Source organism: Protobothrops mucrosquamatus, unplaced genomic scaffold, assembly GCF_001527695.2.
Source record: "Protobothrops mucrosquamatus isolate PMUCROS unplaced genomic scaffold, P.Mucros_1.0 scaffold4028, whole genome shotgun sequence".
Lineage (NCBI taxonomy): Eukaryota > Metazoa > Chordata > Lepidosauria > Squamata > Viperidae > Protobothrops > Protobothrops mucrosquamatus.
The window spans coordinates 6,835-28,605 of record NW_015389964.1 but is presented as its reverse complement, the minus strand read 5'-3'; the positions used below and the strand labels follow the sequence as shown (position 1 = coordinate 28,605).

General features: G+C 39.8%; 1 protein-coding gene across 1 annotated transcript in view; it reads right to left on the bottom strand.

Moving 5' to 3' along the window:
• Positions 1–21,224, bottom strand: part of LOC107298502 (inactive serine protease PAMR1-like) — a gene marked incomplete at its 3' end in the record, with an annotated part of 40,944 nt that extends 19,720 nt beyond the window's left edge. The window contains exons 1-5 of the mRNA XM_015827880.1: positions 21,167–21,224; positions 18,809–18,985; positions 16,361–16,489; positions 3,932–4,046; positions 2,497–2,714 (exon numbers count right to left, since the gene is read on the bottom strand). Coding sequence (XP_015683366.1) covers positions 2,497–2,714; positions 3,932–4,046; positions 16,361–16,489; positions 18,809–18,985; positions 21,167–21,224 — 697 coding nt within the window. The remainder of the gene's footprint in view (positions 1–2,496; positions 2,715–3,931; positions 4,047–16,360; positions 16,490–18,808; positions 18,986–21,166) is intronic.
• Between the last annotated feature and the right edge of the window lie 547 nt (positions 21,225–21,771).

Sequence of the window (21,771 nt, the reverse complement as noted above, 5' to 3'; positions counted from 1 at the left end):
GTTGTTTGTAATCTCTCACTATTGCACTCAGGTTTTTTGTTGTGTCATTTGTCCCAATGTGGAGGAGGAGGAAAGGGTAGTAATCAGTAGGCCTAATTATTTTGGTTAGGTTCTCAGCCACATCTTTGATTTTTTTTCTCCAGGGAGACAACATACCTCCCTGGATTGTATGTATTTTGATTGTATTTTGTATTTTGAATGTATTTTGATCTACCTGATAATTTCAAATAGCAAAGTATGCCTTGAATTCAGCCTTAAGTATGGAGGTGAGGTCTAGAGTCACTCTTCAATACTTTACTGTGCTATTTTTGACATGGAGCTCTCTCACATTTTTTCTCCATCCAGTTTTCATAAAATGGAAGTATTACTTGTGAAAGAAACCAGTTCATTTAGGAGACCACATAAGAAAGTATAGATCAATATAGTGTTGCTATGCATATGTACATGTCACACTATTCTCTTTGGGGATAAGCATCATTAGGCAAAGCACAGAAAAGAGTAAGAAACAGCAAGCCAAATGAATTAAGACATGAGATAAAGGATAGAAAAGGGAACTACTGTATGGCTAGATGTAGTTTACCCCAAATATCTTGTTATACTTCTGTACTTCTCTTTCTATATAAACCATCCTGTTTCCAAAACTGCTTACATTGCCTTTTGTTCCTTAAACTTCTCCCAGCCTCTGTGTATGACTCCATGTTCACTGTTGCTCCCTTTGAATAGAGGAACAATAGCAGCATTCTTCCAGTTATCAGGCTCAGACACAATCTTCACACATAATTAAACAAGAAGCGCAAACATTCCATAAGCTGACTGCATTTTAACTTTTTCCCACTTAAACCATCTACACATATAGCCTTTCCATTTTTCAACATTCTCACATTGCACTTTTTGACAGGTAACTACCATTCCTGTAAAAATGTCTAAAACACTTCTTCAAGTATTCGCTCACTTTAAGCACTTCCCATATTATTTCATTATTTTTATAATTCCCTTTATTCTGCTGGAGGCTCCTTGCTTAGCCCTCATCATCCCACTTCCAACATAATATTTTATTTCATCCAAAATTACTTTTTTTCTCTGCCTATTGCAATCTTTATTGTTGCCTGTTTTCCAACTTCATTCCTGTTATCTTTTTCCTCTATATACGCCTTATAGAATCTGTCTCTCGTTCTCATCCATTTTTATAGCAACATTTCTTTTTTGTCTTTATTAAATTTATACACTGATTAATTTGGAAACCAAAGCCCAATTTTACCCCAAGCAATCTCATGGAATTCTATACAGGCTACATTGCAAGTCAACAATATGCCATTGCCCATATCCCACCAACCAGAGTACATGCACTGTACTGACAAGCACAGAACAACACAACTAGTTAAATATCACTTTATTTATTATCCCTAGGAATTATCCCCAGACCTATCTGCTCTTGCAACAAATCCAGGAACTGGGTGAATTTATGACGAGTCCTGCTCAAATGTAGGTAAAACTCAACATATTCAACCCCTTCTTTTAAGGTGCTGTACAGACCTTCCATGCATTCTGTCCTTCTGTATTGCCTCTATTAGGAACTGTTCCCTCACTCACTTTTGCCTCAGTATAGTGCTATTCTTTGCATTTCCATTGGTAGCAGGAATTCCAGATCAGTTTCACAATGGTTTTTAAGGGAAGTGGGATTAGAAACAGTAGTATAGTTGCATTGAAGTGACAATAATAAAAAGGAAGTAGCATTTTCAAAGAATGGTATGAATGAAAACATGTAAGTTCTTAGGATTCCAATTAGCTGTATAGGATGCAAAAGAAAATATGATGGATAGAATTTTGCTGCTTATTTGTTATTTTTTTTATTAATAACCATGTAAAAGCCATGTATCTCCCACCTTGATGGGACTTGGTTCTTGTCCTGTGTCTTAGATAGGATGTTGTGGAATTTTAGTGGTAATATTTTCTGTTTGAGGTAGCGTGTTTGTGCGGTAGTAGGATAATGTGAACATAGAATCCTTCTTTGTAGTATTTTTTAAATTATTATTATTCTTTCCTACTTTTAATGTAAGCTACCCAGAGTTGCTTTAGGTAGCTTCTAAATTTCATAGATAAATCTATTTCATAAATAAATCATGCCATTTACCCATTGTAATAATGCTTTCCTACACAATGTATTGTTATTCCCTTCTTTTGTCTACTTAAAATTATGGGTAAATCTCACAGTCAACCTAAAGGTGACCTCAAAGGCATTTGGTCTGATAAGATAAGAATGTATGTTTGTAGCTTCTCAGAATTGGGAACTGGTTATGGGGGAAAAAACCACTAGAAAAATTGGGTTGTTTGTAGATAAAATCAGCCATGGATCACAATTTTTACAATTTTAATAGAGCTTGCTTTCATATTAGGACCTCAATATAAAGTATTTCAATAGCATTAAAAAGTGGGGGGGGGGGGAATCTAAGATCAAGCTATTTTAGTTAAAAATATCTTCTATTACATACTTCTTACCTGTGATTTCTTCAAAAACGGCATGAAATCCATCAAAATTTTTGGAACCATCTGAATGAAAAAGGACATGAAGGGAGGAGCCAGTGCTTCGTATTGGGAGAGGCCTGTCATTGCCACAAAAGCGTTTAATTAACTTGCTGTCCACACTGTCCCCATCACGGACTTCCACATAATCGTACTGACACATGTAGTCAAATTCTAGACTCAGCATAGCAAACCTTGACCAGAGAGAAAGAGACAGAACGACAGATAGAGGACAAATTCAGACGCCAAAATTATAGCTCTGTGCTATTTGTTCTGTAGGACTGAAATTTCTACTTTGCTTCTGTGCTCTCCTGTCTCTCAAAGGTTTTTCCCCTGCATTTTTGCAAATCACATAAAACAGAGTTAATAAGTAAAATTACTGCGCTACCAACATTCTTTCAAGTCTGTAGGAAGCTTCTATAATATGAACAACCCTCTTCCAGACTTCCTCATAATTCCTGACTTCAAGAAGAGTCATTTTGAGACTGGAGGAGAATGCAGAGAAATAATCCCAAAGGTGCTTCTTCCAAAAGGCAACTAGACTTTCTTTGTTTTCCTCGGAGATATTTCACTTCTCATCCAAGAAGCTTTCTGAATGAGAAGTGAAACGCCTTCAAGGAAAACAGAGTAAGTCCAGTTGCCTTTCGAAAAAGCACCTTTGGGACAACCATGACTGAGAATCTCCATAGAAACGTAGAGAAATAATGTTTCAATAGTAGAGCATATACCAGTGGTGGCGAACCTATGGCACGGCTGCCAGAGGTGGCACTCAGAGCCTTCTCGGTGGGCACGCGCGCCGTCGCCCCAGTCCTAGGCCTTTAGCGGGGTTTTATAAAACCTTTTCGCTTTAGGATTCTGCTGTCGTGTGCAATCAATCAGTCAATTTCAACTTTTCGTAGGGAAAAAAAAGATCTTGCAAAGTTGGAATTGATTGATTGAACTTTTTAGTCCCACCCAGTCTGCCGTTACCACTGCAGCCATGCCCACCCAATGGGCCACACCCACCCAATGGGCCATACCCACCCAGCACCCGATGATGATAAGTGGGTTTTGGGTTGCAGTTTAGGCACTTGGTCTCTAAAAGGTTTGCCATCACTGGCATATACCTTCATGAAGAAGCTTCCAGTTCATCCATGGAATGATCTTCTATTAATAAAGATGGACCGAGGGCCAATTAACTGAGAATATATCCTGTTGCATTTATTTTTAATGTTTTTAAACTGATACAGAAATTCAAAGACAGGCATTTATTTATTTATTTAAATACTTTGTATTCCATGATTGAAAATAATGGCTCTGGAGAGGAGCCAGTAAAAATTCCTTTAGTGCCAGGTTTAAAATATTAGTCGGATACCTCAACACACCTTTCTCCACAAATATAAAAAGAAAATTCAGTATATTAACATCCTACCTTAATTCAACCACAAATCCAGGTTTGGCATGTATAATCCATTCGCACTGGGCATTCAGTGGATAGCTCTCCAATAAAATCTGACCTTTGGAAGCTTTGAGAACCTGTCCACACCCTAAAAGGAAGAGAGAGAAAAACACATAGATATTTACAGAAAATTTATCTCAGGAACAATGCCAAAAGACAAGTTATTGGCCATGTGCACATTAGAAAAAATCTTCTTTTTAGATACAAATGTAACCTGAGCATGTTTTCCCAACCTAGCCAACCCCTAGAACAGGGGTAGGCAACCTTGGCTCTTTTATGACTCGTGGACTTCAACTCCCAGAATTCCTGAGCCAGCATGGCTCAGCTTGGAAACCTCTCCCTTTCCCCTCAGCATGACTGGCTCAGGAATTCTGGGAGTTGAAGTCCACGAGTCATAAAAGAGCCAAGGTTGACTACCCCTGCCCTAGACATACATGATATCCTATAAAGAGCCTATTATTGCCTGCATGGAATTTTCAAAACATCACAGCAGATTCTTGGCCTGTCCATCATGGCTATATGAAACTAAAGAAAACTCAGTCAACCCTCAACCTTGTTCCAGGTCGCTGTTCAAAGCACAACTATTGCTCAGTGAGCCCATTCATTGAAATGCAGTGATGTTGCTGCTATACTCATCCTACAAACATGGGTACGTTGTAGGTTCTTCTAAAACAGCAGTTCTCAACCTATGGGTCGCGACCCCATTTGGGGTCGATCGACCATTTCACGGGGGTCGCCAAGCAAGGCTGTCCGCCATTTTTCTCCCCTTTTCCGGCAGGTGCCTTACCTCCCTTGGGCTGGGCCAGCTGGTGGTCGGCCTGCTCCATCTCTGCCGCTTGCCAGCTACGCCTCGGCCGGCGCAGGGGGCAGAACCACGCATGCGCGGCGCTTCCGGGCAGGGAAAGTCCTCAACTTACGACCAGTTGGGTAGTCCTCGACTTACGACCGGTTTAGTCCTCGACTTATGACCGGTTTAGTCCTTGACTTACGACCGGTTTAGTCCTTGACTTACGACCGGTTGGGGGTCGCAGCATTAAAAAGGTTGAGAACCACTGTTCTAGAAGAAAAGCTCATAAAAAAGCACAACCGCTGTTTTGCTCCGCACAGAATTGCAAGTAATCTTCCACATTTCAAAGACCATGGGGGGGGTGTACATCTCAGTTTGTCCCACTGACTGGCCCCATTTGGCATAGATAAACTGGAAATGGGAAGAAATGGGACAGGTACTGTATATCTTCTGCTAATTTCCATCTGTCAGTTACAAAAGGCCACACTGCTTGGATCTGTACATATACTACACCAATACATGATGATATCCTACGTTCTTGGGAAGAACTTAATGCAAATTAAGACCAACACCAGCTAGTGAGCTGGCAGCTGTGATTTCACATTGTTGTGTACATAATAATCCTTCCAAGGATACCCCTTTGGTGTGGGGGAGGGGCTTGTGGTGCTCTGATGAGTTTGAGAGCTATGCTGATCGTAATCCATACTAACAGAATGGTCACCCATGTGAAACAGGTCTTAGTGGAAGAACCAGACTAACCCTTTTAATAGGGTGAGAAATAGAAAAAAAAATACCATACCAGATTGATCATCACACATTCATCATATTAGATATTCACATTCCTGGGCAGCTTTTGACAAGTGGGCAATGTGATTTAGGAGCTGGGCAACCAGGGCTTAGTCTTTTGGGAAGAACAATAACCATAGACAAGACAAAAGTATACCTTGTTTGAAAATTGCATCATTATGGCCGGCTATAATAAGTCAGAACCACCAAAGTGGGGCTACTTAAAATAAATATTTGAACTGTGGAAAACAATTTATCCAGACTTAAGTGTCACTAAACAATAATTAGCAGAGAAGAGAAGATTCATTACCAGAAGTAACATAGTCAGGGATGCAAAACTGGAAGAGATTCAGAAAAATAGTGAAAATGGAAGACCCAGAAAACAAGAGTAGAATAACAGAAGAAATTTGGATAACAACAATTGGAAATGTAGAGGAAACAGCTGACGTGAACTCCAGAAATGATAACTTAGAAGAAATAATAATAACAGAACCAGGGAAGCCCAATATTGAAACAACCTATGAACTTACCCCTCATCAAGAACAACAGAATAACAGAGTTGGAAGGGATCTTGGAGGTCTTCTAGTCCAACCCGTGCTCACGCAGGAAACCCTATACCATTTGAGACATATGGTTGTCCAATCTCTTTTTAAAAATCTCCAGTATTGGAGCACCAACAACTTCTGGAGGCAAGTTGTTCCACTGATTAATTGTTCTGTCAGGAAATTTCTCCTACAAGAAAATTATGGTTATGCAGAATTACTGGCAGAAAGACAAAGACTGCCAGCATTGAAAATAGCATCCAAAAAAGACCTGGCACTTATAATGAAGGATGTGAATAATACACTTGCAAGGATTAAAACAACATCTATTGGACAGAACTATCACCTTGCCCATAGTACAGTGATGGTGGTAACAGAAGAACTATGCATTAAAATTAGAAATCCAAATGCAAAATCATATTCAATCCCAAAATGGAAGATCTGACTGGAGACCAAGATAAAGAAATTAAGATCAGATGTGAATAACTTAAAGAACATGAAAGACAAAAAAGTGAAGGAAGTATGGATCAAGGCAAGCCCAATTATTTTAAAAATGGCTTAACTTAAAAAAATAAGCTCTGGAAATAAAGCAACAAATAAAAGCAATAGCTAGGCACAATGTTACAAGGCACAAATTAAGCAAAATCAGATATTTCAATAAGATAAAAAGTGATATAAATAGCAACAGGATTTCTGACAATGGAAAACCAAGCAAAAAAAAAGCAATCCAGTTTTGGAAAGATCATGGGAAAATCAAAGGGATTATAATAAAAGTGCTGGATGGATAAAATAATTTGAAGATAAACTTAGTAAAAATTGAATGGAAGAACTAATAACAACAGCAGAAATGGTTAAAAATTGAACATGAGCAAAAACTAGACATATCCTGGAATTAATGAATTGCAGGGCTTTGGGCTCAAATACCTGAGTAGTTTACATGACTAAACAACTAAATGAAATATTGAATAAAAGAGACATCAGCAAATGGTTAATAATTGGCACAAGTCTTGACACACCAGATTTAACTGTGGTTGAAAAGAAGAAAGTGTGGATAATTGCTGTAACAACAGTAGAAGACAAAGAATTGGAGAAGACCGCAAAGTATCATGATCTGAAAATCGAAGTTCAAAGATTATACAGGTAGTCTTCAATTTACAACACAATTGAGCCCAAAATTTATGTTACTAAGTGAGAAATTTGTTAAGTGAGTTTTGCCCCATTTTCCTACTTCCTTTCTGCCAAGGAAGTAGGACTGGCCAACAAGGCAGGTGGTCCAAAGGCTAAAGAGAGAGCCATTCAAAGAATGCTCCAGAGAAACAAGCTCCTATTTGCCACAAACCACTTTGTTAAGTGAATCAGTGCAGTTGTTAAATTAGTAACACAGTTGTTACTGGGGAATCTGGTTTCCCCATTGACTTTACTTGTCAGAATGTTGCAAAAGAGGATCACATGATCCTAGGACAATGCAACTGTCATAAATGTGAGTTGGTTGTCAAGCATTCCCATGACCACGGGGATGCTGCAATGGTCATAAGTGTGAAAAATGGTCATAAGTTACTTTTTTCAGTGCCATTGTAACTTCGAACAGTCGCTAAGTGAATTGTTGTAAGTCAAGGACTATCTATATAGCATAAACAGCCCATGGTCCCACTGGTTATCAGCACACTAGATGACATACCAAAACATCTTAGAGGGCACTTAGAAAATTTGCATATTAACAATATTTCTATCTGTTCAATTGCAAAAGACAGCTTTGCTTGGAAGAGCTTACATCCTGCAATGACACTTTTAACACCATTAAACAACATCTGCCTATCCCAGGTCCTTGGGAAGGACACAATAGATGGATAAAAATGCCAAAACGTCTGTCTGCCTATGCAACCAACCATAATAGCACTTTTATTGCTTTCCCTACCAAAAGTAATTGCTTACATGAATTTTCTGTGGCAAAAATGACAAAAGGAATGACATAAGGTTTGTTCAGTCTTAAGTTCTAATACACAAACAAACAAACAAACAAACAAACAAACAAACAATACAAGGAGCCCAAAGATGGTACAGAATGTAAAACTATTAAAGAGTACAGAGAAGAGCAACAAAGATGATTAGGGGACTGGGGGCTAAAACATATGAGGAACAGTTGCTGGAATTGGGTATGTCTAGTAGTTTAATGAAGAGAAGGACGAGGGGGGACATGATAGCAGTGTTCCAATATCTCAGGGGTTGCCACAAAGAAGAGGGAGTCAAGCTATTCTCCAAAGTGCCTGAGGGCAGGACAAGAAGCAATGGATGGAAACTAATCAAGGAGAGAAGCAACCTAGAACTAAGAAGAAACTTCCTGACAGTTAGAACAATTAATCAGTGGAACAACCTGCCTCCAGAAGCGGTGAATGCTCCAACACTGGAAGTTTTTAAGAAGAAACTGGACAGCCATCTGTCCAAAATGGTGTAGGGTTTCCTGCCTGAGCAGGGGGTTGGACTAGATGACCTCCAAGGTCCCTTCCAACTTTATTATTATTATTATTATTATTATTATTATTATTATTATTATTATTATTATTATTATTATTATTATTATTATGGTACTGGCTGATAATAACTGTTACACAATAGCATTCTTGCTTAGCTCCTTCAGATTTCCGAAGGAGTTGATCAGGAGAACCTTTATGGAATCATGGTCTTCCGAGTGCGCTTTAAGGTGTTAGTTACCACCTTTAAAACGCTCCATGGCATCGGACCTGGTTACCTCCGAGACCGCCTTCTGCCACAGATTCCCTCCCATAGACCGGTACGCTCCCACAGAGTGGGTCTCCTCAGGGTGCCGTCGGCCAAACAATGTCGGCTGGCGACCCCCAGGGGGAGGGCCTTCTCTGTGGGTGACCCCACCCTCTGGAACGAACTACCCCCCGAGATCCGGACGATTCCGGATCTCCTTACCTTCCGCCGTGCCCTCAAGACATGGCTTTTCCAGCAAGCGGGCCTGACCTAGGGAGGATTTTATTTAGGGTGATTTTAAGAATAATTTTAAATAGAAACACAGCTTCTAATATTTGGTTTTTAATCTGGTTTTACAGGGGTTTATATTTTTATGTTTTGTATTTGTACTGTTTTAATATGCTGTGCACCGCCCTGAGTCCTGCGGGAGAAGGGCGGTATATAAATTAAATAATAATAATAATAATAATAATAATAATAATAATAATAATAATAATAATAATAATAATAATAATAATAATAATAATAATAATAATAATTAAGAGGTTATTGACTAACCCAGCCGCCACATTGCTTTTTAAATATTTAAATGTAAAATTAGAAAATCAATAAAATATTACCAAAAAAAAAAAGGAACTGGTGCCATTCCAAGATGTGTTTGCATTGAAACTCTGTGAATTCTTAACACACATTTAGAAAACTCCAAGTAAGAGGCTCTTCTAATGAACAGTGATGTGGTTGAATCATCTTCAGTAACATGCCCACTATCCTATCTCAGTATTTCCTGTATCCTACATGGTTCTACCTTGCTAAGATTTGTCCATTCCTATAAATGCAAATATTTGCCGGTTTACCCTCAATTACCCTCAGCTATGTAGATTCCAATAAAACACAAAACAAGCTCAGAAGGGTCTGTCATAAGTGCTTCATTCCACACCAGGGCTTCTTGGCTCCTGATGTGAAAAACTGGAGAATTAATTACATTGCCCCCATGACTGTCATTAGGATGCTGTTGAGATATGCCAGGATCCGCTGGAAACTAATGTAGCTTCCCACACTGGGGAGAGGAAACGTAGCAGAGTTGCTGGCTCTCCTCTCAAAACAACCTGAGACAAAGCTGCAGGAAACCTTCTTCAGAAGGATTGACAAGGTCCTTGAATCACCTCAGAGAACATTCCCTTTCCATTATAAGGGGGCTTTTCTGTTTCTTTTCTTTCTCTTGCCGTTGGCAAGACAGAATTGGTGCAAAGCGATGGTGCCATGCAAGGAATACTGAATGCACCTTTCTTTGGAGAACAGTACAATTTGAACTTGTGGAACATTTGTGCCAAGGAAGTAGGACTGGCCAACAAGGCAGGTGGTCCAAAGGCTAAAGAGAGAGCCATTCAAAGAATGCTCCAGAGAAACAAGCTCCTATTTGCCACAAACCATTTCTGCATGAAACGTATACATGGTCAAATCTGATTGTCATTTTTCTGTTTTTAATCCATCCACAGGAGGGATACACGATACCTGCCATCCTTTGATATTATCAGCCAAGTAGCTCCCAACCGAAACATACATACTTTTATTTCAAAAGCTTAGAGAGAGAGAGAGAGAGAGAGAGAGAGAGAGAGAGAGAGAGAGAGAGAGAGAGAGAGAGAGGTTTAGAAAGTTTTGAGAACAATTTAAATGCTGAACATAAATCCTGTCTTGTCTTGAAGGAGGAAGGAGCGGTGCTTAGGAAAGGGAGAGAGTGGAAAGGAATCAATTCTGGAAGGCTGTCACCATCACTGTTCCTTTTGTGTCTGGAAAAAAGATGGCAAAACGTTTTGGAACATATTTTTTTGCCTGAGGCCAAAGAATTAGAATAAATATACTACATACACTTAATAAATGCTTCTAAATATGATCAATAATTTTCTTCTTAAACGGATGTCCATAAAATCGACCATACAAGACAGAACTACAGATTTAAACCTAAATAGCGCCAGAACTTTAGATACTGTATAAATGCTGGCTCCTGAATGCAGTAAAGGTAGCATAAATTGGGGGGGGGGGGGAAGCATGCCTGAGAATAAATGGTATGTTGGGTGAATTATTCAATATTCAACAGAGAATAAGATATGAGAGTGCAGCATCTCCTTGGTCGTTTAATATATTTATGGATAATTATGCTTATAGTAACATTAGAAGTGCATTGATTTATAATGTAAATATGTGTGTTTTTATATGTAGACAATGCCATGTAGTTGACTTGAACACCCAAAGGATTTGCAGCAAATGTTAAACTGTGTGATGTAAATGCTGGTAGAAAGCAGTAGAAACTGGGAAGTGCAGATAGTCCTCAGACCATTTTTTTTAATAATAGTTCAAAATTATGTCAACCTCAGAAAAAGTGACTTATAACCTATCCTCAAAGTTATGACCCTTGCATAGCCCCCCCCCAATCATATGATTGTAAATTGTGTGTTTCGGGTACTCCCATTTGCAAAGGTTGCAGCATCTTATGGAGATATGATTGTGATTTGCAATCTTTCCAGTCAGCTTCTGCCAAGCAAAGACAACCATGGTAATTCATTTAACAACCACGGTAAAATGGTCATCAAACTGGGTTCAGTCACATGACTTGTTGAATGACTGCATCACTTGGTGACCAAAATTCCAGTCCCAATTGTGGTTGTAATTTGAGGAATACCAGTATGTGGGCTGTTGCAAGATATAAAAGCTGAACGAAGTAAAAGCTGCTATGTGTAAGAGTGTACTTGTAAATGAAGTGAGTGTGGAGTGTGTTAGGTGAAACTTTAAAGTCAGCTGAATATAGTGGAAAGGGTTTTACAGTAAAACATGGTCCCGTATAAATGGATGATTAAGAAATATGGATTGAATACAAAAGTGAGAGACCAGTCCAGACCTTCACTGAAAAGGCTGTCATATAAAATGAAGACTGAATCCAAAATAAGCATGCTGGATGGAGAAAACTAGGGAGTTTAAAGAACAAAAGGTAGTGTAAAAATTGCTGTACAGACATGAGGGAAGCAACAATATTTGCAAAGGTAGATATGGAGAGTATAGTGAATTGTACTATATGGACCAGGTTTAATTAGATTTCCTTTTTTCTTTTCTCCTGCTTTTATGATGTTTTGCTGACTTGCTCTTTTTCTGCACATCGCAGAAAGTTGCTTATTCCAAACAAAAAAGTAAGTTGGACATTTAAAAGCATATGAGTTTAGTATGAGGTACTTATAGGGCTGAACCAATTAGCAATAATAATATCATTTTAATTGACTTCTATATGAAAAATGAAAGTTGAACACAATTGCTTCAAAACAGACAATAAAGATAGTCCTTGACTTACAACCACAATTAAGCCCAAAATTTATGCTGCTAAGCAAGACAGTCGTTAAGTGAGTTTTGTCTCATTTTACAATGTTTCTTGCCACTGGGATTAAGTGAAACTCTGGAGTTGTTAAGTTAGTACATAGTTGTTAAGTGAATCTGGCTTCCCCATTGACTTTGCTTGTCAGAAGGTGGCAAAAGGTGATCACATGACCCTGGGACATTGCAATTGTCATAAGTACATGCCAGTTGCCAAGCATCTGAATTTTGATCACATGACCATGGGATGCTGCAACTGTTGTGTGAAAAATGGATGTAAGTCACTTTTTTCAGTGCCATTGTAACTTCAAACAGTCACTAAATGAACGGTTGTATAGCTGAGGACTACCTGTAACTTTAAGTAAGAAGCTTGGTAAAAAGGAAAGAAAATGTTGAGGATCAAAGTTTTTTTGAATGCTTCTGGATTACTCAAAAATGCAGTTACATAAATACAGTGAGAATGTATTTCATAGGTACATGTCACCAATTCCAAGAGATCATCAGAATGATTTATGAGCACTGTCACAGAGGCTATCGGGGGGGAGGGAGGCTTCTTCAAAAAAATTCAATTGCCTGAGTAGAGAGCAAAAAGAACAAGGCACAAAAGAAATATTAAGTAATCGTACACGATGCAGAACTTGATTTGCCTATGCCAGTGTGGCAAACCTATGGCACGGGTACCATAGGCGGCACTCAGAGCCCTCTCTGTGGGCACGCGCGCGTCGCCCCAGTCCTAGGCCTTCAGCTGGGTTTTATAAAACCTTTACACTTTAGGCCTCCGCTGCCGTGTGCAAAAAAAAAAAAAGTTCAATCAATCAATTTCAGCTTCTCGCAGGAAAAAAAAAGATCTTGCAAAGTTGGAATTGATTGATTGAACTTTTTAGTTCCACCCAGTCTGCCGTTACCACTGCAGCGACGCCCAGCCAATGGGCCACGCCCACCCAATTGGCCACACCCAGCCAATGGGCCATACCCAGCCGGCCCTTGACGATGCATAAGTGGGTTTGGGGTTGCAGTTTGGGCACTCAGTCTCTAAAAGGTTCGCCATCACTGGCCTATGCTTATTCTGAAACATGTTACCAGTAACTTTATGACTAATTATAACAGGAACACCAGGCGGTCTAGTATATAAAGGTCATGGAGTCCCTGCAGATTTTACTCTGCTAGTTGTTGCCAACTTTAGGGGGCAGTGCTCATCTCAATTTCAAGGCCATTGAGCCAGAACTGTCCAAAGGCGGCCAGCGTGACACCACGGAACACTGTCATCTTCCCGCCGAAGTGGTACCTGTTTATCTACTTGCACTTACAGTATATGCTTTCGAACTGCTAGGCTGGCAGGAGCTGGTATATATAGTATATAATATATACAGTTAAAAAAAACTAACAAAATTTAGGGCTGTAGCTGAACTACTGGTTGACAAACTAAAGAGTTTAATTGTATCTGCCTTCATTGCAATAGTTACAGCATAGATGCCAGTGCCTAATGGAGACAATTGTAGTGGCAATGGGTGCATCATTACAAGACCTGAAGGACTTGGTTAGAGACACATCATCACAGAAAAACAGGAGGCAATAACAACTAACCAATCAATCACCAGTGCCTGAAATTGGTTTCATGAAAGCCACTTGAGAAACTGAAGCTATTCTAGGGATCAAAGATGAAATTCTCAACATTTTACTAAAAACTAAAAATAAATGGCTATAGTGAGATAGTAGCCCAGAAAGAATTATTAATAACCTCAAATGTGAAAATACTGCTTTCACAAAATAACATAATAAGACCCAGAGCTTTTTTTCTCATAGAAGGCCCAGAACGGAGTTCCACCACCTTTTTGGGATGGAACCTTGTAGAGTAGGCAAGGCAGGTTGTATGACATGTGCGAGTTCTGGCACCTTTTTTTTTTTTTTTTAAGAAAAAAAGCACTGATAAGACCTATCTACATATAGCGGTTAGCCCAGTTCTCTCTCCTTCCGTTAACCTTGTTCCTTAATCCAGCTCTATCCTATTCTTGTCCTTTCTTCATTTTCATCCTTTCTGGAAGAAGTGAGGAGAATATAAGGATGTATCTGTCTTCTATGTGACATGATTGGCTGTTTGTGATGGAGAATGATATATGTAAATGAAAATAATTGATTGTATAAATGTACTGCATTTATAGGCAATTGACTGATTTTCCTCAGGGTGATCTACTCCCAATCTGGCCATTCAAATCTTTCAATGGTGCACATAGCTGCTCTATTTATGTTCTACCACCTTGCTGTTCTTCATCTTTTCTTTTCCTTCTCCATCTTCTGAGGAGAGCAGGGTCATATGATAATTTGATCATTTGACCCTAGCCATTTGTGCTCTGAGTGAGGACTCTGGATTGATTTGTTCTATGAGCCATTTCTTTGTTTTCTTGGCAATCCGTGGGGTTCTCATGAGTCTTCTTCCACGCTGATTTTCAAAAGCATTAGTGCTCTTTCTGTCTTGCTTCTGGAGAGTTCAGTTTTTGCTTCCATAAGGTGTCACAGGGAAAAGCATTGCCTGTCCGTTTCTGATCTTTTTAGATATAGCCACATCACAACATCTGGATAACTTTTCCAAGACCTTCATTGCTACTTTATCAAATCTAGTCTGTATATAATGTAAAGTTTAATTTACATTGCTCTATTTTAATTGATAACAGTTAGCACTTACAGTTCTATTCACATGTAACTGAGATTAAGGTCCACTTAATTCAATGGCATACCTTTTGGCAATTCTGTATGGGACTATCCCTGTAGTGCCTTTCCTGGTAGCGAAAAGGGAACCATATTTTTAAAGAAATGATGTGTTTTACAATATAGGTTTGCAATGAAAGAATCACAGGTATTTATATTCAATCTACTCTTAGATCAACATATTTCCAAAACTCACAATTCAATGCAGGTTTGTTTGTTTTTTAAATCAGAACTAATTTCATTCTCTCAGTATTGCATCCATATTCAAAGGCAGAACATTTAAAATGCTGCAGTGATGAAATTTTGCATATTGTCCCTACTAGTCTTTGCATGTGCAATGATTTCTCATTAATCTATACCAAGCAATCTTAAGAAATTATTCTCCCCCCTCCCCAAGAATCTGGTTATATTTTTATTTGTACTGGCAAATCTCATGTGCGCCACTTACAGGATGGACCTTGGTACGACGATCAAGGCAGCGAATAAACAGAAAGAGAAGGATTTCCAGGCCTTGACATGGGCAAAGGATTGTGCTCCTCAACTAACATATTTTTCTTTGGTCATTCAGTCCACAAGGTCTAATTTTATGCAAATGCAGATATAAGGTATATATATATATTATCCACAAACCCAACAATGAATATTCTCCTTACATTTTCTTCAGTTAACTATTCCTGCTGATTGCCCATCATATATATGATTCTATCCACATATGAACAACAACAACAACAAAATTATCTTTTGCTAAGGAAGCACCTCTCCCTCCCCACCCAAAAATATTCAGATTAGGCATAAGGACCTATTTCGATCAGGAAAAATATTGCAGTAAAAATTAAAAATCAGGGATAATGGTATATAACTGTAATAATGTTACAGTTACCTGTAAGTGGGTTGTCGATAGAAGCTTTTATTCACCTGTAGTCTTCAAGGAGTGGCAGAACATTCATCTGCTGACAGTGCTCTACTTTCCATTTTCCTGATCAACCAGAGATCTATAAACTGCCTCCTACAAACTGTAGGATAGCCAAGAAAGCCTCCTTCAACTCCCTCCCTCCTTCTTTCTGGTAATGGCTGCGTTCTGCAGAATACTTTGCACTCCGGCTAGAACCCAGGATACCAGATCTGTGCTGTGCAGATTTGGATAGCCATTAGATGGCAGCAAAGGGTTATAGAAAACAAAACATTGTCCATAACCATCTACATTTGGGAGTCCTTAGAGCTCTGGGAAATAGAATAGGACACTGGGAAAGGAATTGGAGAAATACCTTTGGCCTATAAAGCCCCAGAAGCTCAGTATGAGATCATTTCCCGACCTCTAAAAAAAAATGTCTTTGGTTATATTGTCTTACATTTTCAAACTGAGTGTCAATGGTCATGAAAAGGATTAGGAATTGGTCTTTGCTTCGACATTAGCAGCTCATTGCTGGATGAGCTACAAGGAGACTTTTTTTTTTCTTTCCCAGCCAAAAGCATGAACACGCATGGTGAAGTACATCTCTGACCAATACTTACTCATGCAATCGCCTCCATACCACCCTGCTCGGCATTCTGCACAATAAATGCCTTTGATGTAGAAGTTGTCTAGTGATCCTCCCCAAGACCCATTGCGACAGGACTTACAATTCTCAAAAATCATACAACCTGAAAGAAGAAGAAAACTCTTTAATTATGTATGCTTACATTGGGGTTTCTCGGATAGGTAGCTGAAAACTATATAGCCCATGCAGCCAATATTTTTACTTTGGCTGTATAAAATGTGGCTTGGGAAAGTCCTTTCAAGCAAAACACTCATCTAAGCCAAACACACCCAAACATAAAGAGAGAGAATATAAATACCATTATGAGGGCTGGATACAAAAATTACAAACAAGAATTTTCCTGTAGTCTACAATGACTGAAAAAGCGATGACATGATGACACGACAACACAACCACCATCTTTCATATTTATACTCTAACGCAGGGCTTTTCAACCAGTGGTACGGGTACCACCTGTGGTACATTGGCACCCAGCAGGTGGTACCAACCATCCTAGAAAAGTGTTAGCGGGGGAGGGGAATGAGCTGAACTGGTGGCAGCACCGCACAAGCCTGAGCAAGAGACGGCTGGAGCTGCAAGGCTGTCAGGGCTCAGTGGAAGCGCCAGGATCAGTGCCGCTTTCCAGCTGATCGGCGCTCCTTTGGGGCTGTCAGGGTTCAGTGGAAGTGCCAGGATCAGTGCCAGGCTCCAGCTGGAGCTTGGCGCTGATCCTGGTGCTTCTGCTGAGCCCAGAAGGAGCGCCGATCAGCTGGAATGTTGCAGCATCTCCAGGGTCTTGTGATTTACATTCAGATGCTTGGCAACTGATTCATATTTATGATGGTCACAATGTCCCAGGATCATGTGAAGTGACCAAAACCTGCTGCAACCACCCAGCAGGCAGAGGGAATAAAAACCAAACACCACCCCACCCCACCCCTGCTGCCAATCCTCAACAGAAATGCTCACAACAATGAAAACTTTGGACAGGAGGAAAAGCGCTGCCAGGTGGGCAGGCAGGTGTCTTGCTCGGCTGTGGCTTGGGGGGGCACTTTTTTCAGTGCCATTGTAACTTCAAAAGTCACTAAGCGAACTGTTGTAAGTCGAGGACTACCTGTACTTTATCACTTTTTTCCTTTTTTGGGGGGGGGGTCATCAAGTTTTTGACACCTTACTAGGCGACTAGTGGTACTCGGATGTTGCCATATCCTAAAAATGGTACAATGAGTGAAAAGGTTGAAAAGCCCTGCTCTAACGTAAGATGCACATACTAAAGTCATGGGGTTTGTGTTATGATGCCATAATGTATGTTTCTTCACCTGGCCTCTCTTCCCATTACTCACAGATGTCTATAGCTATAGCATCCAGACTTTCTCCTATTGATCTCTCCCTCCTTTTCCTGAGAATCCTCTTGTTTAAGGGAAATTTACTTCCTGAACATCCTATATTTCCTTACATCGTCAGATCAACCTCAACTAGAATTTTATTTTCAGTAATGCCCCAATGATGGCCCAAAGGTTAGATAGGATTCAGTACTAATTTCTGCCCAAACATTTATGAACATGAGTTCAGAATATATTTTACACATTTGCAAATGACTATTCATAGTCATTTGCAAATTTCAACATAAATTTGTTATTCAACATAATAAAAAGGAGGGCTGAATATCATTCAAAAACTATTTAGAAGTGGTGCTTTGGAGCACATAGAAATGAAAATGTAGCACTTCTTTAAGCCAGTTGCTTCTGCAAGAGCTGGAAACAATACGAGCTAATATGTCGCATTAAAGATGCAGCTGTTTTAATGCCTCAGCATTAAAGCTTACAGCAGCTTTAACTTATTTAAGCTCATTTGGAAAATATAAAAGAGGACAAGGCTGTTTTAATGAGATCTTGCACTGACAATCCCATATGGCCTGAAGCACATCCTCTTAATAAGTTTCAAATCAGGCAGAATCCTAATCGATGTATATTCTTTGCAGTCTCACAAACTGCTTCTTCATATCCTTTACTTCAATTTTAAAAGCTTTCCTCAGCTGAGTTTGAGATCAATAATAATTCTTATCTTTTTAAAAAGAAGGTAGTGTGCAAACTAGACCTTGGAGACTGAAGTATAATCTCCATGTAGTACTGAAGCCAAAGGTGACTTTACTTTTTGGAGAGCTTCCAAGCATCCATGGTAAAATCCTGAAATGTGAGTTTCTATCACGAGAGAAAGGAAAAAGCTGGCAACAATATGCATTAACTTTCATCACAGTGAGCATTTGTATTGGCATCTATCCATCTCTAAGGAGGAAAAACTATTAATCATCAAAATCTGGCAGGCAAAACAGGCTGCATGCTCCACCTAGCTACAAGCATATTTACTGCATGTAAATTAAACAGATACAGCAAATAAAAGAATACAGGTGGACGCATCAAAACAGCACAGTAAATCAACTTACCTGGGTGAATTAGGCAGGAGTCACACTCATTGTCCTCATTCCTACAACAAGGAATAGTATATCCCACTACTTCTTTCTGTCCAGGACACACACATTTGATCTGATCATATTCACAGCACTCCCGACACATGATATTCCATTCAGCACCTGGACAGTTTTCGTTGATCAGGGTGTACTCTGCAGAAAAGCAAAATGAGAGTTATATGAGAAAGAAGAATTAACTATTGGCAGAAGATAATCCTTGTAACTGGAAGTCAAGCAATGTATTACGCAGGGACGTTTCCTCTTATTATAAAATTAAGCTGGAAGGGGAAAAGTCTGCCAACTGGAACAGAGGAGTTAGGAAAGGGCTACTCAGTTCTTTTATTACATGTCATTTTTTCTGTCAGAACTGTCCATGCTGCACTACCAGTTGAAAATCCCAGAAGAGGGGGGGAAATGGAATATAGAGCCTTCATTAGGAAAGTGGCATGGACTATTGTTCAATTAAATTGCCAGCATTTAATGGCTGCAATTTATTTCATAAAAAGAAGCATTCCATTGGATGATGCAGCCATGGCTCCCTAGTGTCACCTGTTATATGCCCTCATAAAAGAAGGTCATATTTCATTTATATCACTCTAAGAATAAAAGACACTGTGCAACGGCTCATTAATTAACTTTATTATGTCTTAAAGATTTTTTCCCAAATCAAAAAACAGGTAGTCCTTGACTTATAATCACAAATGGAACCAGAATTTCTGTTGCTAAGCAAAGCGGTTTTTAAGTGACTCGTCCCCGATTTTATGATTATTATTTTTTTTGCCATGGTTCTTAAGTGAACCACTGAAGCTGTAAGAGAATCGTGGGGGTTATTAAACAAATCTGTCTTCTACCATTGACTTACCTTGTCGGAAGTCCCTGGGAAGGTAGTAAATGATGATCACATGACCCTGCTGCAAACTTTGTAAATATATGTTGGTTGCCAAATGCCCAAATTTTGATCATGTGACCATGGAGTTGTAGGAAGGTTGTAAAGGTTAGGGGCATTTGTAAGTCACTTTTTTCAATACTGATGTAACTTTGAAAAGTTGCTCAATGAAGGGTTGTAAGTCAAAGACTACCCTGCACTCTGCTTTAAATTTTTTTAGATGTTTTGCATCCTTTTTGAATCTTTATTTAATCCAAGGAATTACAAGAATAAGCTATTTCTGAAAATTCAAAATGTAATAAAATCATGGAATATCCAACCTGCTATTTTTTTCGAGGCCAATGAACAATGAAGAGCAACAAAGATGATTAGGGGACTGGAGACTAAAACATATAAGGAACGGTTGCTGGAATTGGGTATGTCTAGTTTAATGAAGAGAAGGACGAGGGGGGACATGAGAGCAGCATTCCAATATCTCAGGGGCTGCCACAAAAAAGAGGGAGTCAAGCTATTCTCCAAAGCACTTGAAGGCAGGACAAGAAGCAACTTGGAAACTAATCAAGGGGAGAAGCAACCTAGAACTAAGGAGAAATTTCCTGACAGAACAATTAATCAGTGAAACAACTTACCTCTAGAAGTTGTAAATGGAAATTTTTAAGAACAGACTGGACAACCATTTGTCTGAAATGGTATAGCATTTCCTGCCTGAGCAAGGAGTTGGACTAGAAGACCTCCAAAGTCCCTTCTAACTCTGTTTTTCTATTCTGTTCTGTTCTGTTGTTCTGTTCTGTACTATTCTTTAACTAAGAGCAATTTTTCTTTGTTTAGCCATCATATTCACATATTACAAGCAACTCAACATGGACCCCTGCATTGTTTAACATCAACATAGAATCTCAGAGGGAGATGAGCCTGAATTCTAAAGTGAAACATCAGTTGGCATGACCACACCCAGATTTGTTGTTCCTCAGCATCCCAAGTTCAAAGGGTATTCACACTTGCAGCTCATCAGAATGCTAGCAGCATTGACTTCCAGTCTTGCATCCTAATGACACGGCTGCTGGATTGCGGAGCTCCGCACCCCCCCAGCTGGTTTTGACCCTAAAATGGTTCTAAAGTCGCCCCAGAGAGGCGACAAAAACTGAGGAGCACCCCGATGATTGCAGAATGGCATGAACAGCATTCCCATATGTGGGCACATATGGCTGACAGCAACCACATTTTCAATTTTGCGGGCGTGGAGGTCATCGCCCAGGACTCTATGAAAGGTGGCCATTTATTTAAAGAGGCCTGGTTATCAGGCCAACATTCAGTTAACCGACATGTAGAACTATTACCAGCCTACCAAACGCTGAGAAAGCATGAACAACAATGCCAGGAATCACGAGCACAAAGAGTACCACCCACATACAGGACAAATGAAGACAGGGGAGGTCCAAGATGCTCACCTATAGAATGGCATGAAACCCCAGTGAATAGAGGTATGGAGGTACTGACATGGTCCATTGCAGAATCAGGGGAGAGACAACGGGCCAGTACAATCAGGATGAGACATATGATGGAGGAAACACCGCCAGGAAAGACCACATGACAACTTACCAAGGCTACCGAATGGGACGGCAAAAGGGATGATCCAGCAATGATTCTGAGTAGTCGCACATGGCAGAATGAGCAAGCTCAAAGAGTACCATCTACACACAGGACGGATGAAGACAGGAGAGGTCCAGGACGCTCACCCATTGCAGGATCAGGGGAGAGACGATGGGCCAGCATGATCAGGACAAGACACATAATGCAGGAAACACCTCCTGATGGGACTACGCAACAACTCATCAAGGCCACCGGACAAGATGGCAGAGGGGGCGATCCAGTAATGACTCTGAGTAGCCGCACGTGGCAGAACGGGAGAGTGCAAAGAGTGTCACTTACATTTGGGGCGAGTGGAGACAGGAGAGATCGGGGACGCCCACTCATAGAGCGGTATGAGACCCCAATGAATGGAGGGATGGGGATACCAGCACAGCCCATTGCAGGATCGGGAGAGAGACGAGGG